The sequence below is a fragment of the Calonectris borealis genome, chromosome 8, assembly GCF_964195595.1.
Source record: "Calonectris borealis chromosome 8, bCalBor7.hap1.2, whole genome shotgun sequence".
NCBI classification, from domain to species: Eukaryota; Metazoa; Chordata; class Aves; order Procellariiformes; family Procellariidae; genus Calonectris; species Calonectris borealis.
The window spans coordinates 10,313,196-10,334,593 of record NC_134319.1 but is presented as its reverse complement, the minus strand read 5'-3'; the positions used below and the strand labels follow the sequence as shown (position 1 = coordinate 10,334,593).

General features: G+C 53.6%; 1 protein-coding gene and 1 long non-coding RNA gene across 2 annotated transcripts; one reads left to right on the top strand and one right to left on the bottom strand.

Annotated features, from left to right (window-relative positions):
* The first annotated feature begins 969 nt into the window (after nucleotides 1–969).
* Nucleotides 970–8,052, top strand: LOC142084816 (uncharacterized). The gene is made up of 4 exons (XR_012674450.1): nucleotides 970–2,435; nucleotides 2,583–4,646; nucleotides 4,926–6,977; nucleotides 7,984–8,052. It is a non-coding gene; the product is annotated as an uncharacterized LOC142084816 (long non-coding RNA).
* PDZK1IP1 (PDZK1 interacting protein 1) lies at nucleotides 5,157–16,666 on the bottom strand. Its single transcript, XM_075155836.1, has 4 exons — nucleotides 11,981–16,666; nucleotides 7,966–8,074; nucleotides 6,273–6,371; nucleotides 5,157–5,738 (listed from the first exon to the last, which is right to left on the bottom strand). Exons 1-4 carry the CDS (start codon nucleotides 12,045–12,047, stop codon nucleotides 5,666–5,668), a joined length of 348 nt encoding a protein of 115 aa, XP_075011937.1. The 5' UTR covers nucleotides 12,048–16,666; the 3' UTR covers nucleotides 5,157–5,665.
* Nucleotides 16,667–21,398: the final 4,732 nt, after the last annotated feature.

Here is a 21,398-nt window from a genome sequence, read left to right as displayed (position 1 = left end):
TTCTGGTTTGGGCATAGGGGGAATAAGGCCAGAACAGGAAAGGATAGATCTGATGAGGACCCAGAGATGCTGCCCAGCCTTGTGTCTGTACGATGCCCTGTTTTGCCTCCCAGCCCTGTGTTTTGAGGCCATCACCTTATTCACTGCCATGACTGAGGCTGCTCATTTGGTTTCCAAGAGTCTTCCTGACTGTTAGGAATGGCCAAACCCCAACCACTTCCAGCGGAGACCTTCCCTGGGGAAACTGCTCTGGGAAATCTGCTCAGGAAAGAGGAGAAACTACTGCCATTTTTGTTGCAAAAACGGATCGTTATTCCAGGCAGATCTGACAATAATTGAGGTAACATGAGCCAAACACTTTAAAGTCCCTCCCCATTAAGAATCATGCCTAACCCATGTTTGCAGTTTGAAGGACCAAAGCTTTTGGGGAAAGATCTGGCAGCACCTATGCATTGCGGAGCCATAACGCAGCGGCAACCAGGAGAAAACTGTTCCGCTTTTCAGCTTACCAGGTCAAACCGGGCAACCCAAACATCCCCCCCGCCTTCAAACACTGGCAGTTTCTGGACAGCAGTGTGTTCAAGATAACCTCCTCTGCCAAGCCACCGCTAAACAGCTTTGAGAGCAGCAAAAAGCAGCGTGAGGAGCTGGGCAGCGCCCGGTGACACAGATCTAATCGCCCGAGCATTTGCCCCAAATGTCTCCCTGCCAGGCGATGACATTTCTGCGCTGTCTCAGCTTTCTCCCTCCATCACCATGGCTACAGCAGCTGCCAATCCGTGGGCAAGTCCTTCTAGGTTACCACCAAACCCTCTGGGAGATGCTATGAGAGCCAGCCCCTTTGGCAGGGAGACACTTCGGGGACCCCGGGACAGCCCGTAGCACCAAAAATTCCCCTTTTTCTTCTTTCCCTCCTCCTTTTTATTTTCTGTTTCTTTTCTTTTTTTTTTTTCTTCTTTTTTTGAAGCACAAACAATGGAGCTAAAAGGTTGGGTATCAGGCCGATAATCATGAATGACGTGTCATTATTACACACCACACATTCATTATCTCCCACTCCAGCCATGTCACAGGCGGCTGGAGGAGGGCAGATAACGGGGTGCCTTCATGCAGATGGCTTATTATCAGGATGTTCCAGGAGGGGCTTTAAGACAGTTAGTGATGCTGTTTGCCAGTTAAAGATTAGAGACCCCAGAGAATAATTAACAATCCCAAAACCCAGTTTTTCTGCTGGATTCTTCTGCTTTCTCCCCCCTCCCTCATCCTCTTTAATCTATTCACTCTAGCAGGTGTAATAAAGTGATAAGGACAGGCTCCGGGGATGTTTGTTTGGCTACTACGGGTGTATAAACCAACAATGGATGGTATTTTACTCCTGGCTTTCAGTGGCTTGAATTGAGACCAAAAACTTTGCAGCCCCCTTGCCCACACACAGCCACCCCTACACACCGCGCTCCCGGCTCCCATCTGGGTGGCTGGGCTCCTTCCCTGGCCCAAAGGACCACGACGGTGGGACAGGGTCCCTTTTTGCTTCTGGAGGTCCAAATCACATCACGTGGGTGTCAAGGCGCCCAATGCCAGGACATAAACCCCAGGCTACGTTGCTCGCAGTCAGGGCTGGAGCTGGTGGTCCTTCCAGCAGCGGTTCACCTGCATACGACAAGCCTTTAATTAAACCACCTTGGAATAATTTATATGGTAGGTGTACAGCTGCCCAAGCTGCTTCTGGGTTGTGGTCACAGCTGGAACAGAAAACCTCCACAGCTAAAGAACCTCAGGAGAGATCAGGGAAGCATCAGAGTAAAGGTGGCTTTCAACAAGATGCCCTGTTAGCTGGGGATCCAAGAGATGAGTTGCACCCTCCTAGGCCACAAAGGAAAGCTGTGATACATCTTGTAACAAGGTGATAATGCAAAAAGATCACTCTGAATATCTTCTGCCCAAAAGGAGACTATCCTGTCCACAGCAGGTCCCAACCGTGAACGTCTTTCTGAAGCCCAAACTTCAGCGATACTAGCATTACAGAGTGAGGGGTAAGATGGGGTACCGACGGATGTCCTTCCCCTTCATTGGAGGCTGTGGGGTGACTTGTGGAGGACACAATTACTCCCCGTGCTGCAGAGCATTTGGCTCCCAGGCAAGTTGGCTCAGGGCCCTTCAGAGACGTCACCAAGGCTGTTGGAGGTGCCCATCACCTGGGGGCTATCAGGTACAGCCCCAGCTCTGGAAGGCATCCCCCAGCTCACAGGGTCAACGCGGTGGGCATGAGTGCCAAGATGCCAGAAGTTGCCTTCCCGATCACGCTCATCCTACCAGGGAGGGATGAGACAGCACTGTGCTTTAAAGAGCATCCCCGACCCTATCAGCGAGAGATGAGATATCCTAATTATGGCAGTACAGGCGAGGATCCGGGCTGTATCAGCCAGCACAGAAAGGTAAACAAGAAATATAACAATGGACCCTTAACACTCATTAGCTGTGTCAGATAATACCTCACTTTTCTCCCTTTGGGGCTTAAAATCTAATTAAGATTTTTCCAACAATAAATTTCATTTATGCTCGCTCCCTTTTGTTCTTTTTAGGATCACACCGAGAAGCAGCCATGAGCCGGCTGCACAGCTCGCGGGAAGGCAGCCCGCTTCGCACAGACAGCCTCGGGTCATACTTGATGGATGAGGGAAACTGAGGCAGGATGGCATCACGGACTGTGCGGAGGTGAGATCCCACTGGTGAGATAACACAGCGGCTCTTGCAAAAGATGTCTTCCCAAGGAAAGTAACCTCTGAAGGGGCACTGGCTGGGATAAGACCAAGCATTGAGGTTCCTGGGCTAGCCCAAAACACGCAGCTGTAAAGCCTCATCTACGACCATGGGAGGGATCCCTGGGGAGAGCAACCCACCGAGCCCCCAGCACACCTCCACTCCAAACCCACATCCAGGCACTGCCGGGGGAAGAGCTCGGGCATTCGTCACATATTCAGGGTGTGCACAGGGCAGGGAATAAACTCCTGCTGTTACTCATTATAAGGATGCCGTTTCTAACTCCTTTTGCAACCGGGAGCTAAAAATTAATGGGTTCCCCTCCTCTCGCCACACCCCCAGCCCGACTGCTGACGCGGCCGGAACGCGCAATGACTAATCCCCCTTAAATCCTGCTGAGCGAAGCATTACTGCTGAATTCCGGGGAGCTTGTTTTTTCCAAACCCACGTGACGTTTGGCACCTGCGAGAGAAAAGTCTGGGGAGCAGCATCCATCAGGGGCACGAGTGGGGAGGTCCAGGACCCAGCCTGGGGCTGGCTCAGCCTCCAGCTGCCCAAGGGAAGTTGGTAGAAGGGAACAGCTCTGTCGTGATGTTGGGGACAGCAGCCGTGGTGCCTCTGCACCCCAGGGCTTGACCCCGCCAACCCTTCTGCCTGTTTTCTTCTACCCCCATGCAATTTCTCAACTGGAGCTGTGATTTCTCAATGCTGAGTCTTGAGGGCATTTTCGAAACGCTTGTCTACGTGAGGCTCTTCGGGGAGATACCTTTGAGGATGGGTCTGTTACTGGGAGGCTCCTGTTTTACTCCCAAGCCTGAATTTTTGGGTCACCACCCACTAGGGACATTGACAGCTTCACCTGTGGGAAGCATGACAGCAGCACCAGGGTCCAGCTCCAGCGCTCAGCTCCATCCTGGAGGGCTCCCAGCAGTGGGAAGCAGCCTGTTTTGGGCTCAGCTCCCCATCAGGACTGTCACAGCTTCACTTTGGGGAATATCCAGTAGGTTTTGGTGGTTTAGGGAAATGGGGTGTTTTGTAAGCCCTTGCCTGGGGAAAAAGCCTGGGCAGCACCTCCTCCAGGAGAAGCTCAGAGCTTTAAAGGTCACTGGCAAGCACAGAGGAGCAGGGGACAGCCCATTCAGGGTTGAAACATGCAGAGCAGGAGCTCTGCTAGTGAGAGACAAAGTGGTACCTCCAGCCTCAACACCCCAGCTGCCTGTTTCTGGCATTGCTGCCTGCAAATGGGCCTCCAAAGCACCTTTTGAGCAGAGGCCAGGGCTCCCCCCAGACCCAAACCTACCACAGCTGCTGTTTCACAGCAGGTCTAACATTTCCCCTTGCCCCAATACTCAGCAGAAAGAGAGAGCAAGAGATGGCTCAGGCATCCGATGCCCTCCTGCCACCTCCTCCCCCGCTGTGTTTGCACAGCCCCAAGCACAGCAGAGCCCCCAAACCATCCTGCTCCCCCCAAACCCAAGGGCTGCCAAAAATGCCCCTCTTATAAACCCCATCCCCTCCTACCCCATCCCATCCCACGCCTCCCAGTCCTGCTCCACCTCCAGCCCCAGGTTGCCCTTGATTGCAGAGCCCATTAACCCTTTCCTCGCTGGTCGGGGAAGGACCCTGCAAGCTGCTCGGGCAACTGATGTCCTAGGGAAAGCCAAGGCGTTACAGATCTCTCATTTCAATCTGCAAACATCGTGGCTTGGGAGCACTCGTTGCTCCCATGGTGGCCCAAGCGCTTCCCCAGCGCTGTCCCCACCACAGCAGAAAATGGACCCTGGTTAATGAACAGCCCGGCAGGAGCAGGATGCACCACGGCCAGCTGCCCCAGGGAGAGCCAGCACCACCCGGAGCAGCCCCCGAGCCACATCCTGGCAACACCAGTAAGTGATTGCCATTCCCAGCTTCCAGCCCTGGGAATGGTCCCCAGTTGGCTGTGGGTCTGCGCCCTGGGGCTGGTGGGATTCAGGGAATGCTGCCTTTCACCTGTCAAGCAGTGCTGGGAAGTGCTGGGTTGGTGCCATGCCTCAGTTTCCCTATCCGGTAAATGGAGAGGAACGATGCTCACCTCCCCATACAACCCTTCATGGCTCTGGGGAAGTCCAAACACTGAGCAAAAAAAAAAAATCCCCCTCCTTTTTCTCTCCCCTGTTGACACATAGGCACAGGCAAAAGCGCTCTTGGCTTCATCCAAGCGAGGAAATAAGAGCTGGATCCTACCCAGGAGGGATCATGGGGGAGATGGGGGTGCTGATCCCTGTATAAGCATCCTTCCCACCCCCACGCTGCCTTCCTCGGTGTCCTTCCCTTCCTGAACCGCCCGAAGGCTGGGAGCACTGCGAGATGCCAGAAAGCCCTTTGGGTGATTAACAAAACAACCTTCTTTGCTGTCCTATGGGCAACAATTCTCTTTATTGCTCAGAGGGAAGATATATACAGGGGAGAAGGTTTCTTCTGATATTAAAATGCATGGTGTCGTAAAAAGGAGGGTGAAACATGGAGAAAATGGGTTTTCTATCGGCAGCTCCCCAGAGGGCGGCTGGGGGTGCGGGAAGGTCCCACGCACCCAGAGGGGACCCCTCCATGTCTGGAGCAGGTCAGCACTCCCCTGGGACTGGGGACATCAACCTCACCAACCAGGTGGTGTGACCGCCAGGCAGGAGAGGTGGCACCTCCGGACCTCTCCAGGGGACCGATGCCTGCATGGACACCAGCCCCCGAGGCAGAAGAGCACATCCCACATGTGGGAAGGGAAAAGATCAGGAGGCGGTGGTGCCGTGGAGAGGTGGGGGAGCCACCGCGCATGGGAGATGCCAGTGCAGACGGTCCCTGCAAAAATGCCCGTCGCGACAGCGGGAAGCAAAGTGAGAGGAGGAAGGAGAGCGGCCAGCCGGGGCACCTGCTACATGGCGGTGGTGATCACCTTCTCCTCGGGCTCCAGGGTGTTCTCATAGGCATGCTGGCTCTCTTTGGACCTGTGTTGGGAGGGAGAAGCACGGCGCTGAGCTCACCCCCAGCAAGACCAGCCTCCCCGAAGCCACCACCAGGGTCCTGACCTTGCTGGTGCTGGCCATGCATTGAGCAAGGGGTGAGGCCGGGGGGGTGCCGCTGCCAGGAGAAGAGCCAAGCGTGGGGTGGGAATTGCTCTAATTTCTAGCAAGGGCTGTTTTGACAGTCAACGTCTGTGTAGTGACCTATGGCCACTTTTGGTGGTTTCCTCTGTTTGAAAGGTGTCATGTAGCATAAGAAAAATGTGGTGTAGCAGGTTGCAAGGTGGTGGATGGACCATGGGGCTCAGCTGCAGGGATGGGGAGGGACCGGGGAGGAGGATATACTCCCTCACCACCTCCTCTTTAGACCCTGGAGAGGATAAAAGCCCCAAAACCTGGTGCATGGGACATGTGAGACCCCGAGTAGGAGAGACTGCAGCTCTGCATGTCTGAGCTGTCCCCAGGGGGATGGAGCAGAGCCTGGGAGCTGTGGGTAGGAAGTCTGAGGAAGTCCCCCACCTGAAGTCAGCTGCTGCAGTTAAGTATCTCCCTTCATGGCCATTGGATATGACAGCCTCCTGCTTGTCCTCGATGCTCACCACCGTCTCGACGTTTTCCCTGGAGGGGGAGAAGAGAGGAGCTGAGAGAGAGCAACGGAGGGGCCATGCCAGGGAGCAGTTCGTGACAGTGACAGGGTAGAGGAAGAGATTGTTCCAACACCATGGAGATGATAAGGGACCCGGACGTGTGATCCTGGCCTCAGACACCCAGCTCAGCCCTTTCCCAGCAGGACACGGGTGAGGAGAGACACCCTCGCAGCAGGTTTGCGGGGGCCGTGCCCAGAAGCCAAGTGCCAACCCCTGGCTCTGGAGCTGGTACTCCCAGTGCCGGGCTGGCAGTCAGCAAGACTCATTTGTCAATACGTGGGATTGTTTTCTCCCGCTAACTGGTTTTTCCAGTCTTTTTCTACGTAATCTGTTGCAAAATAGTCCCCTATGGGTCACAACTGACACTGAGAGAAACGCCGAGGCTCTGCCTGTCCCGCAGCCTGGCACAGGAGGGGTGCACGCATGTGTGTCCGTGTGTGCAAAACCCAGCGGCTCCCTCTCGGATGTGAGTCTGGATCACTCGCAGAAGGAACCACGGGGCAGGTACCAGATGTTCGACCTCAGCCGGAACGTAAAAGCTCGGCTCTGGAGTGAGCCCATGGCCCGAACGGCAGAGGTGTGTGCAGGTCCACCCTGAGTGCACATCCTTGCCTCCTCCAGCGCTCAACCCAGGGCAATTTCAGAGGCTTTTCCAAGGAACAAACTGGCATAAACAGGCAGCGGCTTGGGTGATAGCTGCTGTCACAGTGACAGCGCGGAGCTGGCAGCGTGCCAGGCTGCCAAGCCTTGTTGCCGGCTCTTCTGAAGAGAGGCCAGATTAATTAAAACAAGTCGCCATCCCCCCTCAAGCCTTCCTCAGCATCCTCTGCCTCTGGGCTGGGAAGAGGCAGCCGGGCACGGGCAGAGATGGGAAACACCATCCCTGCCCCTGCTCCATGGGCTGGGGGCTCCTCCAGTTTGAGGACAAAGGTTCCGCTTTGGGAAACAAAGACTGCAGTTGCAAATCAGACCATATAAATATATACATACACATTGCATTATTCATTGGTCCTGAATGCATCCCAAATGGCCCCCTTTAAATGCATCTGGGGCAGAAGCCCACCTGCTGAGCATCGGGGTACACCCCAAGACCCCGCCTCCTCAGCCTGCCTTCTGCCAACTTGGCCTGGTCTGCTTTGCAAATTAAGCTGTTTTGGGCTTGTTTTCCCATGGATATAAGGCACCTGGGAACTGCACCCCCAAATCCATAGTAAACCAGGCTCAGGCCAGCCCCCCAAGATGCATGCCTATGTAAACCAGCCACGATGCTGCGGCTGTCCCATCTTTCTTGCAGTAGTACCTGGGTGCTCTGTTTGGGGGTGCCCCTGCGCAGGGAGCAGCGGGGACGGATGGTATATGCTCGCACCTGGCAATAAGTAACAGGGAGCGGAGACCAGGACAGCGAGAAGAGGACAGGGAGACCAGGACAGGGAGTCTTTGCTCTCCCTGCCTGGCAGCGATCACAGTGTTCCCAGCCCTGGCACGGGGATGGAGGCGGCTGGAAGTGACCCGTGCAGAGGCAGCTAAGCCCAACCTAAAGCAATCTCAGAGGCTCCCACACTTACACTTTCTCCTTACACCAGAACCTATTGACCACGAAAGCGATGGCCACCAGGACCAGAAACACAACCACTGCGATGACACCCTGTGACCATGGCTGGAGACTGCCCCGGGCTGCAGAAAAAAAAAGGATACATATTAGAAGTACATCCTCAGGCTTTATCTGCTTGGCCGAGCTTCTCCCATCCAGCTTCACCAACGTCCAGCCAAGAGCTCGGTCCTGCAAAGCCGAGCCGAGCATGTCGCTGTTAATCCAGGCAGGCTTACCTGGGTGATAGCAACGAAATAAAGTGCAAATAACAGCAGTGTCACTCACATTTGCATGTGGAGCACGGTGCCTTGATGCTTTGGGGCCCCATATATACATACATAGCTAACCTATATATCCATATATAACCTATATATCTCTCCATATATAACCTATATATCCATACATAACCTATATATCCATATATATGGATTTCCCCATATATACACAGTGGGGCGCAGATGACTGGGATGGGGGGGACAAAGGGCTGGGGAGGGAGGGAGGGAGGGAGGGAGCATGTTTGCCCAAAGTGGCAGGGGAAAGAAAGCAGAGGGGTTTCAGCAGACTGTTTATTCTCCATCCCCAGATGCCACAGATGTCATTCCCGGGTTATTTTCCAAATACTGCCTGGTAAAGTAAGGATCCCGTGACAGGGACGGTGTAAAATTCAGTTGTCACTCTCACAGCAAACGTTTGCCAGCGTGGATTTCAGTAAAATGCACTGTTCAACAAGTTTCCAGAGCAGCAAACTGATTTATGACGGGAAATTGAAGGCTGAAGTGTTCAGAACAACAGCCTCCAGCGCAAAGGCCAGGCGGGGCTGGCGGGGGGCCAGGCGGCGGGGGGGGGCGGCGGGGGGCCGGGAGCTGGCCAAGGCATCCCAGGGTGGGATGGACTCACAGGTTCATTTTTCTCTAGCCAGACCTAAGCAGTGATCCGGCCACGGGTGGGAAGGCTGCGAGACGTATTCCTGGCTGCAGGAGGAACTCAAGGGCAGGGCGATGAGAAAAGGAAACCTTGTCCCAGTCCTTGCTGGGAGGGCTGCTCCTCGCCTCTCACCGGCTTTTGGGCAATGGAGCACTCAGTGTAGTCAAACCCATCCTTAAGCATTGTTGCACCAGCACCAAAAGGAGACCTTGTCCACGCAGACACATCCCTTTGGGTTTTAATTACTATTTATTCAGGCACGGCTTTTCCTCTTTCTGCTGATCGAAATGCCAATCCCTGCACAGAAATGAGGTCCCTCTGCGCGGGCAGATGGGGCAGGTGGAGGATGCTCCCCACCAGCCCCAGCATCAGCCTCGGACCGCTTGGACCCAGCCCCTGCCACCGGCACTGGCGAGGCCAAGCTGCCCCAGGACGAGTGCATTGGTATTTCAATCTGACTCGGGAGCTTTACGCTAGCTGAACACTTCACCTGTCTCACAGGAGACAAACCTCTGCTATAAACAGCAAATAATCTTTACTAGCGGCGATAAAGGTGGGCTGTGCACTCTGCGTGTGCAAACTCCTCATCCACAGGCAGCTCCACGCTGGCTCCGCTGCTGACAGCCCTCATCTCCTTCCTCTGCTTTTGGGGAGGGGGAGTGTCCTTTGTTAAGACCTCCAGCTCCTTGAATCCTTACTGCAAGAGGCTTTTATTTAAAAAAAAAAAAAAAAAAAACAAACCAAAAAACCAAAACAAAGCTCCTTTTTTTCCTCTTGGAAGTGAAATCAGCCTGGCCGATGGATTCACCACCTGTGCCAGTCCGGAAAGCGGTGGCACCCCAGGGCGAGCGGCCGGGAGAGCAGCCCTGAACAACAGCCTGCAGCCCCCCTGCCTCCCCGCAGAGACACTTGCCATGTTTACTGCAAGGTCCTGGGGCCAAAACTCAAGTGGGAAGAATTCAGGCGGAAATTCCCTCTTGTATCAGCGTGTTTTGGCTGAAATCCCATCATATCAGCAGGCTGTGGTGGGGGGTACCAGGGGGGCGGTGGCAGTGAGGAAGAGCAGAGCTTGGTCCCCTCCTGCCCCACCTGATGCCCATCTCCCCCGCGGGTGCAGCCCCCAACACACCTATTGCCTCCCGGCTGAGCTTTGGCCCACTTTGCTTTCCTCCCTCGCTCTGCCCTTGGCTGTTATCTCAGCCACATTTATTTATTAGTTGTGGTTTATTCTTCCTGCCGGGGCCAGGGTTTCCAACCTAAGCCTGGGAGGCGATGATCAGGTCCAGCCCTCGGTGAGGTTTCTGCTGGGGTTAAGGGAGTTCAAGGTCAACCAGGGAATGAAGTCAGCGATGACTGAAATCGCCAAATCACGCATCTCGTGATCTTCAAGCAAAGGAGGCGAGAGGATAAGTGGTAGGAAACCTCCTCCGAGCAGCCATGCTCAGGAGTACGGTATGTTTTTGCAAGCCAAACCTCACTCAGACGGCTGTTTCCACCAGATTTCAGAGCATCCAAAGCCAAAAGGAAAAATACCAAACCAAAATCAAGTGGTTCTGGCTTTGAGAGACCGTATAGAGCCTGGCTGCAAGAGGAGATGAGGATGGCAGGGGGAACAGCAAATGCCTCTGCATCGGGCTGAAATACCCCCACGAGCAGGGGGAACTTGCGTGGGCATAAGAAAGGAGGAATGGGAACCAGGCGGAGGCAAGAGCTTGATAGCGTCTTCTTGGGGAGTGAGTACGTGGATGGCAGCCCCGGGGGGCAGCGCCTGGCTGGAGCCCCACCGGAGCACGCCTTGCTGCCCTGCCAGGAGGGATGGCCCAAAGGATGAGTCTCGCCTGTGGAAACGGGACTGTGTTCCTGGAAAAATGCTTTACCTGGGACAGCCTGTCCCTAGGGCTCTGCCACCTCCTCTCTGTTTCGCCCCATGGCAATGATGGATTTTTCCCTCCCAAACAATATCTTCTAAGCCAAACTAAGCAATGATCTGCACCCCCAGCAGAGGTGTGTCCATGCATCTGCAGCTACAAATGAGACCAAGGGAAGTGCCGATGTCAATATAAGCCCTTGCAAGTGTTGTAACGCCGTTTCCATACTCAACAGCTGGTTTGAAGACACAGATCTGCTTTTTGATACATCTTCCCCGAGTGCTTGGAAAGCATCAGGTGGCCCCTGTCTTTTCCCCTCTCTGAGGAAGCTGTGCCAGGCTCTGAATCCTCATTGAAGGCTTTTTGTTTTTTTTCTCTTTCCCGGCAACAGCAAAACTTTCAATCCTGCTGACGGTGGAGACCCCAGACTGTTAAATCCTCAGCAAGTTGGTAAACAAATACAGGAAGAGCGGTCAGGGCTGGGGCTTCAAAAGGAGAAAGGGGGAGGGAATTTTCCAGGACTTTGGCAGCATCAGATGAGTTTTCATTACTCCTTATTATTTCTAGCATTAGACAAGTCCTTCCACGAATTTCCTAAAAATAATGCCCTAGCCATAGGAAGTTTCTCTATTAAGTCTTTGGGAAGGGAACAGGAGGGCAATTTGCAGAAGGAAATATTTGCACCCTCACCTCGGCAATGATCAAAATTACAGATTAACAGGAAAACCTGCGAGCTCGGGGAGCGACCCGGCACAACGCTTGCCCAGGGATGAGAGCGAGGAGAAAGAAAGAAAAAAAAAAAAAGCCTTAAGAAAACAGATTACTCATCTCGGTGCACAGTCCTGCCGGAGGTAGATCAGAGCTGCTTTATCTCCGTGTAAGCAGGAGAAATAAACCTCGGACAGCAGTTTCAGTTTTCAGCAAAACAGGTAGAAAGCCTCCGTGTCCCGGCTCCGGCAAGACCTCCCAACTCACCGGACACCCACCCGTCCCCATCGCCCGCTGAGGTGAAGCCAGAGCTGAAGCTTGGGCAGGAGCTGGGATGTTTTTTCTCTTCCTAAGGGGACCTTTTGCAGTTGTCCCTTGTCCCCAAAGCCACCCCGCACAGCAGGTCCTGCCTGCCTGGGGCTCGGCGCACCTCCCTGCCTCCCCCTTGCCTCAGTTTCCCCGGGACCTCAGGCAGCTGCCTGCACTTACCTTCCTGGCAGCAGGCAGGCTCCAGCGCCAGGAGCAGCCCCAGGAGGAGGAGGCAGCGGGCAGGCATGGCGGCAGGCAGGGCCACGGGCTCTTCGGGGCGCGGAGGAGCAGCCAGGAGCTTGGGCACACCGCCCTCCCACAGGAATGAGCGGTTGGTCAATTATCAAACGCATTAACGAGGGAGGTTGATGCTCGTACCTGGTTATTCAAATCCTGCTGCAGGAAGGGGTGGAAGGAGGTGCCTCTTTCTTTTCCTCAGGAGGCTGGCGGGGAATTTGGGGCACGGTGACTTGAACCTGACAGTTCCCTTAGGGCGTGGAAAGGGACTCAGCCGCAGAACATTTGCATTCGTCCAAGAGGAAGAAGCGACGTCCAGATGGGTAAATCTCTCTCCCAGCGTGGCGCTTGGGGAATGGGGCTGAACAGGACCTTGGTGTCCCCCAAGCCCCCCTCCCCACAGCAGGAGAGCCGGGGGGTCCAGCGATACCCCAGCTCTGACATCCCTTCCCACCCCACGGGACCCCGGGTCCTGGGGATGCTGCCCGCTTGCTTCCTTGCTCTTTTCTTTTCAGCAAGTGTCATTAACAACCCAGCAAAACACATCTGCGGCTTAAAAACCTCCGTTTAATAAACAAGACTTGATGCCGAGCACTGCCTCCCACCTCCCATGCCTTGTTTAATGGAGAGATTGTTAAACAAAGCAAACACAGCGTTCATTTTATTGAGCCTTCAGGACTGTTTCCAGAATTTCTTTAACACCAGAAGAGGTAGAAATACCTGCAGGCTCTTCACATCAGCCGCGCAGATGCTGCGGGATAGGGAAAGTCGCAGATCCCGAGTTAAGCAGCTTCCCAGCCCATGCCGGGTTTGGATGGCTGACAAACCCACCCCACAGGAAGAATAAAAGCTATTTGGCTTCACGGCTGTGCAACTTCAGTTACTCCCGAAGGAAATTTTCAAATTGTGAGCCAGTGGTTTCGTTGTAACTCTTCGTGGTGTGTCACAGCATCTCCACAAGCCCAGCCCCAGGGCGCTGAGCATCCCCCTCGGCAGCATCTGAGTTCCCGGACTCTGGGGCTGGTGGTCACCCCCCCAGGGACCCTGCCCGGGTGCCGGGTCCCCACGCAGGCACCCACAAGGGACCCATGCTCAGGAACGTGCAGCACCCTCAGGAATACATACCCACCAGTGCAGATTGCCCTCCTTCATCCTCCCTCTTTCCCCTGGCTCTAGAATAATGTCATTTATCCTGAAAACAAGCCTGAGCTGGCTTGAGCTGTACAAGACTGAAGCCAGTTCCCGGCTCTCTCCTAAATTGCTTTCCGTGGCCAAATCCCCACCTGCAATATGGGATAATCCCATTCCCAACCCTGCTGGTTTTTGCTTATGAGCTTCTTGGGGCAGGGACTCTCCCGCTGCACCGGGCGAGGAAGTGGCACGACAGGGACCTGCCCATAATAAGGCCCTATAAAAGCAATCTAATCCTGTTACAGAGAAAAAGGAATGGCTTGCGAAGAAATAAAAATGAGAGTGAACTTTGGGTTCCTCATGACTTGCTTCCATGTTATCTATCTGGGAAAGCACGCAGAGCTTGTGATCTTTGCTACCTGCTTGTTGCTTGCCTCTTAGCAGAAGCCCAGCAAAAAACCTAGCTGTTTAGAGCAGAAGGCTTTATCAGCAGAGCAGAAGTCCTAGAGAAACCGATCCTGCAGCTGTCCTTAGAAAATTCAAGGTCTGAGACATCTCTCTATTGCTATCCACCCCCCAGCCGCACCTGGGGCTGCAGCAGGTTGCTCACGGGGTTCCTCCTGGTTCTCCTCTACACGTACTCCAGGTTGTCTCCTCACCCCAGGGCTCTGCCCAGCCCAGCTCCAGGGACCCTGGGCTGACTTTCCAAAGACAGGGATGTCTCAAGGATCCACCTGTATCATACGGTGACATGACAGACCAGACCCCAAGATGAAGGCAGGGCTGTTGTGCCTTCCAGACAGGGGTCTTGCTGTTGGCTCCCTCCTGAGGAGCAAATAACAGTTTACCATTGCACATTCCCACATTTATAAGAAATTTAAAGAAATTTAATTATTTAATTGTTCTGGGCTTGCTGATGAGGCCAGGGAATCGCTTTTTGCTTATCTCAAAGCTCCCCTGTGCTCCAGCGCACCTCCTTTAGCCCACAGCGGCTATTAGGAAGGTATGTGCTATTGTGGCCAAAAGCGCCCATAGCACCTGCTTGGTTGCATATCGCTGGGTCTGGCCTGGGGGGATGAGAAATAGCAAGTCACTGTAATGGCAGCAACCTTGTTGCAGGGGCAAAGTCAGAAATTTCAGCAAATAGTTTGCCATCTGGCTCATCTTTTTGTCTTTTTGGCCATGGCTTGGGACCTGAAGAGTTGAGAAGCTACGCGTTTCTGCCGCAGCATGCTGGAAATCTTGCTGTCTCTCACATTGATGCCTTCAGCATCGCCCAGTCATGGTGAGGCGAAGCCCCACAGGTCTATTTTACAGGTGAGGGAAACTGAGGCACAGAAGGGCAAATCACCTTGGCAGCAGTTCGTTAAACCCAACGGGAGCCAGAGCCAGCTCAGTTCTCTCCCAGGAACTCATGTGAGCAGTTGCCCGTACAACAGGTCTTGCACAAAGCAGGTCTTGGAATTTCAGGATTTACACTGATACCCTCCAAAAATTGGTATTTTTTCCCCCTAAGAAATACGTCAGTTTTAGCCAAAATTAACATTTGCTCAAAGCAACATTCCTGAGTGTAAAATGTGTTCCTGGGTGATACGGCTCAGAGCACAGATGCCAGTTCCTCTTCGAAAAACATTGTGGGGCTCTGTGTTTTAATGGAGGTTATTTTTCTTTCTCCTTCACTTCCTTCCTTCCTTCCTCCCTCCTTCCTTCCATCCTTCACCCTCTCCATCTCCTCCCCCTCTCTCAGAAAGAGCCATGAAAATACAGAAAATAGATGAGAGCAAGCCTGAACAGCCCCTAAAGAAGAGACGGTATTTTTCCTAGAAAAAAAACAGTAATGATGAATTTGTTACATTTCCATAGCTGCTCCAAAAAGAAAAGAAAAAAAAAACCCACAAACCCAATTTTTAATTGCTTGTTTCTTTTAACATTTTCCATCAAAACCAAATATTCCTCAGTTGCCCCAGAATTCTCTTATTTCCCATCGACACTGACTTTCAAACCCAGCCTGGGATGGATGCTGCCAGGGGAGAGCCAGGAGCTACAGCTGCCGTAAAAAGGGCATTTTCTTGACCCAGCGTGCCAGTGTGGATAAATGGTAGCAGCAAAAGGCTTTTCATCCACCACAGCTCTGCATCTTCACTTGCCCTCTTCAAAAATGCCTTTAAACAGTAATATATTTTCATATTTATGTGCTGATGAAAACCCCGATGTCAATGGTGTGGCAATGTGGCATGGCCCCATGCCGTCCCTGTCTTCCCCCCGCCAGCCTGGGGTTCAGCTGGGCCGTTTGCTCCCCTCCTGCACACACACACAGGGCCAAGAAAAAACCCACCTCTCGGCATTTTATTAGACATTTTGTCAGACCATTAATGAGTCCCCCAGGGCTGATGCTAATTGCAAGCCTTGAATAAGCAGCAGGGAGAGTAGGGGTGGTATGGGGGTGGCCGTGATCCCTTCTGGACCCTGGTTTGGGGAGGATGGGGATTTTCCCCTTCTCCTCCCAGGCAGCCTGGATGCTCCGGCAGGGTCGGCCAGGACCACTCCTGGCAGGACACTCACTGGGAGCTGGTACCCAAGCAGCCATCTGAGATGGGGCCCAGACATAGCACCAGCATCGGGCACCAGGTAGGGCCGTGCTATGCCCTTCATTTTCCTCGAGATCTCCTCAGTAGCACCACCGTGGCCCGTGCGTATTTCATGGGTCCCTCTGGATGATGTTTTTACACCGGCTGCTTTTTGGCACAGCTCTCTGGACCACCATCATGCTGGCCACCATCTGTGCTGGGTCCCAACAGGCAATGCTGCTGCTCCGTACCTCTACGGGCAGCAATGGGCTCCCTCCTCTGTCCAGCTGCCTGTTTACACACAGTTGCCAGGATTTGTCCTCTCTCAGCTCCCTGCTCCTCTCTCCGTGGGGTCAATAGCTGCCAAGGGTCTGACAGCACATTCGCATCAGCCTCAGGTCCCGCAACCTTGAGAAATTAGGCTGAGGAAACACCTACCTGATCTGTCCCACCTTGCCCTGGGCTGGGAGGAATCAAGCTAAAAATCCCTGAAACGAGAAGAAAATCCACTTGCCTCCGGTCTGCCTTATTGTTGGGGGACGAGCCTCCATCCTCGGCTTTCCTGTCTGTTCAGAGGGCATATTGCACCCCTAATCCTCTCCGAGCACAGGGGAAAGTGCCGCTGCATTGCTGGAGTGGCAGACAGCCGGGATCCCAGTACGTGATGCTCAGAAAGGGAGAAGGGAGCTGACTTCGCTCTGGATATTCCCTCCTGCCCAGCGATATCGAATGGAATGAATAATTTACTATCCGATCATCTCTAATCTTCGTCCTATAAAATCAGCAGCAAGCTGGGAGGGTTTTTGAAGCCTCCAGCTGCATTCACTGATAAGACATGAGGCACGAAAGATTGGAAGCCCATAAAAATGATAATCTCAGGCTTCGGTGTAACTTGGTGGAAGGGTTTTCTCCTGTCCTTTCATTAAGGATGGATTTCATAATCTTCCTTAAATAACAACAAGCCTTCTCACGAGGAATTTCCCATCCGAAAACTGATTGCATCATCATTAGGAAATAGGAGGCCAAGCAGCCAGAAAAAAATAGCTGGAGCACAGGTTGGCACAAGGGCCAAGTCCCTGCAGAGCGACCGGCATCTGCCTTTATGGGGTGGGAGGAAAGGGGGTGATCGGAGGAAATTTCCTAATGCAGAGTGAAGCTTTAGGCATCGGGGCTCTGCCTGGGAGAGCTGGGCACTGGCACCGTGCTGAGCTGCTGGCCACAAGCCTGACCAGGAGCCTGGCTGAGGAGAAAAGCCCCATTGTCCTCAGCCTGGACCTCCTTGGTGCAAAGGGGAACATCACATCTCGTTTCAGTTTGGTTTGGTACAGCAACGTCCTCTCCATCCCCAAATTTGGTGAGACTGGCTATTGCCTGGGAGAAGAAAGGAAAGGAAAAAACCCAACTCATCAACCATTTCCATGTGAATCTCAACCAAGATGGCCAAGAGGAGGAGAAAGAAAGAGTTGGCTGGCTTGGTGGGGGAAGATAGTTTCAGGAAATAATTATCCCAGATGCCAGAATAGGAGAAAATTAAAAGTGTAAACTATAATCAGATGTTAACTTGCTTTTCTTCTGCTAATTGAAATAATGTTTTCTCTGCTACCCACCACTCTACCCCTTTCAGATGCTAATCCCTATCAAACACGGACTTACAATTACAAATTCATAGGCATCTTTCCCAGGAGCAGAAATTGCTTTGCCCTGTAACCTCTAAGATGAGGTCTTAATAGGAATTCACGAGCAGCCGCTGGTAAAGCTTCATTAGCCGGAGAGAATAGACAAGGGCAAGTTGCAGTGCTCCCTAACCACTCTAGGGAAAAATTAATTTAAATTACTTTGTAAAGTAACAAGGCCAGATAATGTGTTCCTTTCTCGGATTATTGTTTTCCGACACCCTAATGCGCTCATAGATTAGGTTGCTTCGCCTGTCTTGATGGTGGTCCATGCTAAGTTGTGGTTTATGGAGAGCAGAAGCCTTTGGAAGGAGAAACACCAACCCCTTGGGCCAGAGCTGGATGGAGATGGGGTGAGGTTCTGGCTGTTTCTCACCAGGTTGGGTTGCTCGGAGGCGGTTGGGAAGGCAGGTAGCAGCCACCTGGAAGAGAAGCCTGGCTATTGAAGGTGACACCAGTGTTTGCCTGGTTGAAAACTGGTCCAAGCCAGTGGAAGGAGTCCTGCTGTTTTGGGGCAGCTCTAGATTTGTTTCATGGAGGCCAGATCCTGAGTGATGCTGAGCCCCCTGCTCCCGAGGGCTGGACCAGCATGGGAAACCTCTTCCAGAAACCACCATCCCTTAGTAAAGGTACGGCGTGGAGCTGATTCCCAACAAGCTAAAACCTAAAATGCACTAAAATATGCTAAAAACCAAGCCTGCACCCCCAGGATGGGGGCTGTGATTTCACAGCCCTTGCCGAGCCTCCCCAAAAGGAGCTATAATTCTCTTCCCCTGGCATCAGGCTGGATGCTCTTCCTGCTGGGCTTGCAATTTGGTGTGGTTTTATGGAGCTTTGCAGCGAGCCAAGCGAGGGGCCGCAGGAAGATGCAGTGATAAGCGCTTGGCAGAGGGGCTGTGACTCTCCCCAGCACCCTGGGCTTGCAGCCGGACTTTGGTGGGCGCTGCCAGCACCCGGCGTTATTAACCTGAGACTTGTCACGCAGAATGGGCCAGTCTGGCTAAATCCTCGGGGGACGTGAGCATCATTCAATGAAGAGACAAAGAGTTCAAAGGGCCTTTCGGCAACAAACAGCACTGATCATCTCAGCTGATTAAATAGGTTCCCAACTGATCCAAGGGTCCTAGGAGACCAAACTGAAGCTGGGAAGATTTATGGGGAGCTACCTGAATTGGAGGGGGAATATATTGATTTTATTCCTGGCTTCTGAAGGGGATCGCTGGGTTTTTTTCAGAGCAAAGATAGGGCTGGTGAGAGATGCATCGAGACAGAGGGGTAGATAGGTAGGTAGAGGGATGGGTGGACAGACTCCCAACCCATCTAATCATTTTCTTGTCCCCACTTACTTGGGGGAAGATAAAAACCCCATGGCACCCTGACCTATCTTTTGTCATACTCCCATCCAAAACTGCAACACTTTGAAATGGGATTATAACCCCCAGGGATGAGGTTTTATGTCACCCCAGCTCCTGCAGTCACTTGAATTTCTTTCATCCCCATCAGCAACCCATTGCCCTCCAGGCCCTGACAAATTCTGGGCCACCTTTGCTGGTGACGAGCTCTGTGTTTCAACAGCTCCGAGTGCAATTAAGTGCACCCTTGAGTCCTGCTTGGCTTTGATGACTTGCAACAGGCAGGACCCGGCCTCGCATGTTCATCAGCCTCCTGGAAAGCAGAGGAGCATCAGGGAAGGCTGTGTTCCATGAGGAGGACAGCCCTGCATTCCCTCGGGATGGGTAGAGAAGAGCCTGATTTCAGTAGGGCCCCCCTGCTCAGCATCTGAGGAAGGTACTTTCCTTCCTCTAGACCCCGCAGCCTTCCCAGGGCATAGGAAGGGTCCTGGGCAGAGCTGAGGAGCACCCCTCATGCAGGAGATCAACCTAAGCATCCTTGAACAGTGGGGTCCAACCTGCCAGAGCTCTGCCAGTGGGCACCAGCAGCAAAAGCAGTACGTTTTCAGGTGGCATCTCTCTCCTCTTCCTTTTCAGCACTGGAGCTTTTGCCTGGCATCCGAAGGGAAAAAAAATAACAGGGCCATCGTCAGTGAGCGAAACGCATCTAATAACCTCCACTTCTTTTCAACGAGCTCCAGTTGTTGCTTTACAAGTGTACTCCAACCCGGGCAAGTGCCAAACAAAAGCTCCCCTCTCCTCCTCCGTGCCTGTTAAACAGCCTTATTATTTCAGCAGTCTGCATCTGCTGGGTGGCAGCCGCGATTACCATAACACAGGGGCAGGATTTGGCCTGGATGCTTCGCCCTCGATTCTGCAACAGGCAAGAGCGTTTGGCTGGTTGAAAAATAAAACAAAAAATAAAGGGGAAGGGGGGGAAATCAAATGTATGAAGTCACTTTTCTGGCTGCCACCCAAGCAACCAGATGCAGGTAGTGGAGGAGATGGGAAAAATCCCGTCATCTTCTGCTCTGAGCTGCTGTTCAGCAGCTTCTATTGCTGGGGAAGGGGGTGGGAGGGAAATGGAAAGGCCAGAGGGATTTCATGTGAGTCCAAGGGGTGAGAGAGGCATTTCTCAGGGTACACTGAAATTGGGGAAGCTTTTCGGGAACCTTAACCCATTTCTGAAGCTTTGGAGGCTGCCGGCCCTGGCGGGATGCTCCTGCAGCCAAGCTGAGTGCTGTGAGATGGGGACAGGGAGCCAGGGCTCCCATGGGAGGGACAGGATGGATAGGAAAGGACTGAACAACGCCGAGCTGTGCCATTGTGCCACGGCAGCTGAGAACAGGCTGCTCTCGAACCCAGCCCTGAATAGGTATTGAGGACAAAAGGTGAAGACCCCGGAGAGATGCTTTTGCCTGGGATTGAGGAGAAGAGGCAGTTTCCAGGACTGGGCGAGCTATTAATTAAAACTCAGTAAATGGCAGGGCATTGGCCCAGCCACCGGCACTCCCACCGGGAAGCATGAGCCTTCGCAGGGTCGCCTTGCCCCTGCCAAAATCCCGGGGGACTCAGCAGCCTGAGCTCCCTGGCAGAGCCAACAGGGAGCCAGCGACCACAGCCACGGAGCCCATCACCCCCACATCCCTGGGAGCAGGGATCCGCAGGGCAGCACCGAGACCTCCAGGGCCCGGCTGAGCTGGGGGAAACACCAGCTGTCCCAAACTTTATGCCTTCCTACCCTAAAATACCAAACTCTGAGGGAAAATAGCTGCACTGTTCAAATATAGTGGTTTTAACATAACGATTGTCAGTCTATGGTAACCTCATGAAGATCTGGAAAGCTGATCAGTGTGGCTGGAAGAGGGGGGAAAAGGAGGGGAAAGGACACGGGGAGAAGGGGATGAGGGGGAAAGGGGAGAATGGGGCTGGGGTGGGAAGGGAAGGGAAGGGAAGGGAAGGGAAGGGAAGGGAAGGGAAGGGAAGGGAAGGGAAGGGAAGGGAAGGGAAGGGAAGGGAAGGGAAGGGAAGGGAAGGGAAGGGAAGGGAAAGAGGAGGGGGAAGGGAAGGGAAGGGAAGGGAAGGGAAGGGAAGGGAAGGGAAGGGAAGGGAAGGGAAGGGAAGGGAAGGGAAGGGAAGGGAAGGGAAGGGAAGGGAAGGGAAGGGAAGGGAAGGGAAGGGAAGGGAAGGGAAGGGAAGGGAAGGGAAGGGAAGGGAAGGGAAAGGGAAATGGAAAGGGAAAGGGAAAGAGAAAGGGAAGGGGAAGGGGAAAGGGAAGGGGAAAGAGAGGGGAAGGGGAAGGGAAGGGAAAAGGGAAAAGGGAAAAGGGAATAGGGAAAAGAAAAGGAAGCGGGGAAAGGACAGCTTTTGATATCCGTTATTTGGAAAACCCCGAGAACACATTAAACCCTCCCAACACACCCCGCTTCCTCAACCCCCCCGCCCGGCGCTGGCTCCCGCGGGGCCCCACGGGCGCGGAGCGGGGCGGGGCCGCGGGACGGCGCCCCCTGGCGGCCGCGGGCGGCGCGGCGGGCTGCGGGCCAGCGGGCGGGGGCGGCGGCCGGGCCCGCGGTGGCGGCGGTGGCGGGCGGGCGGCAGC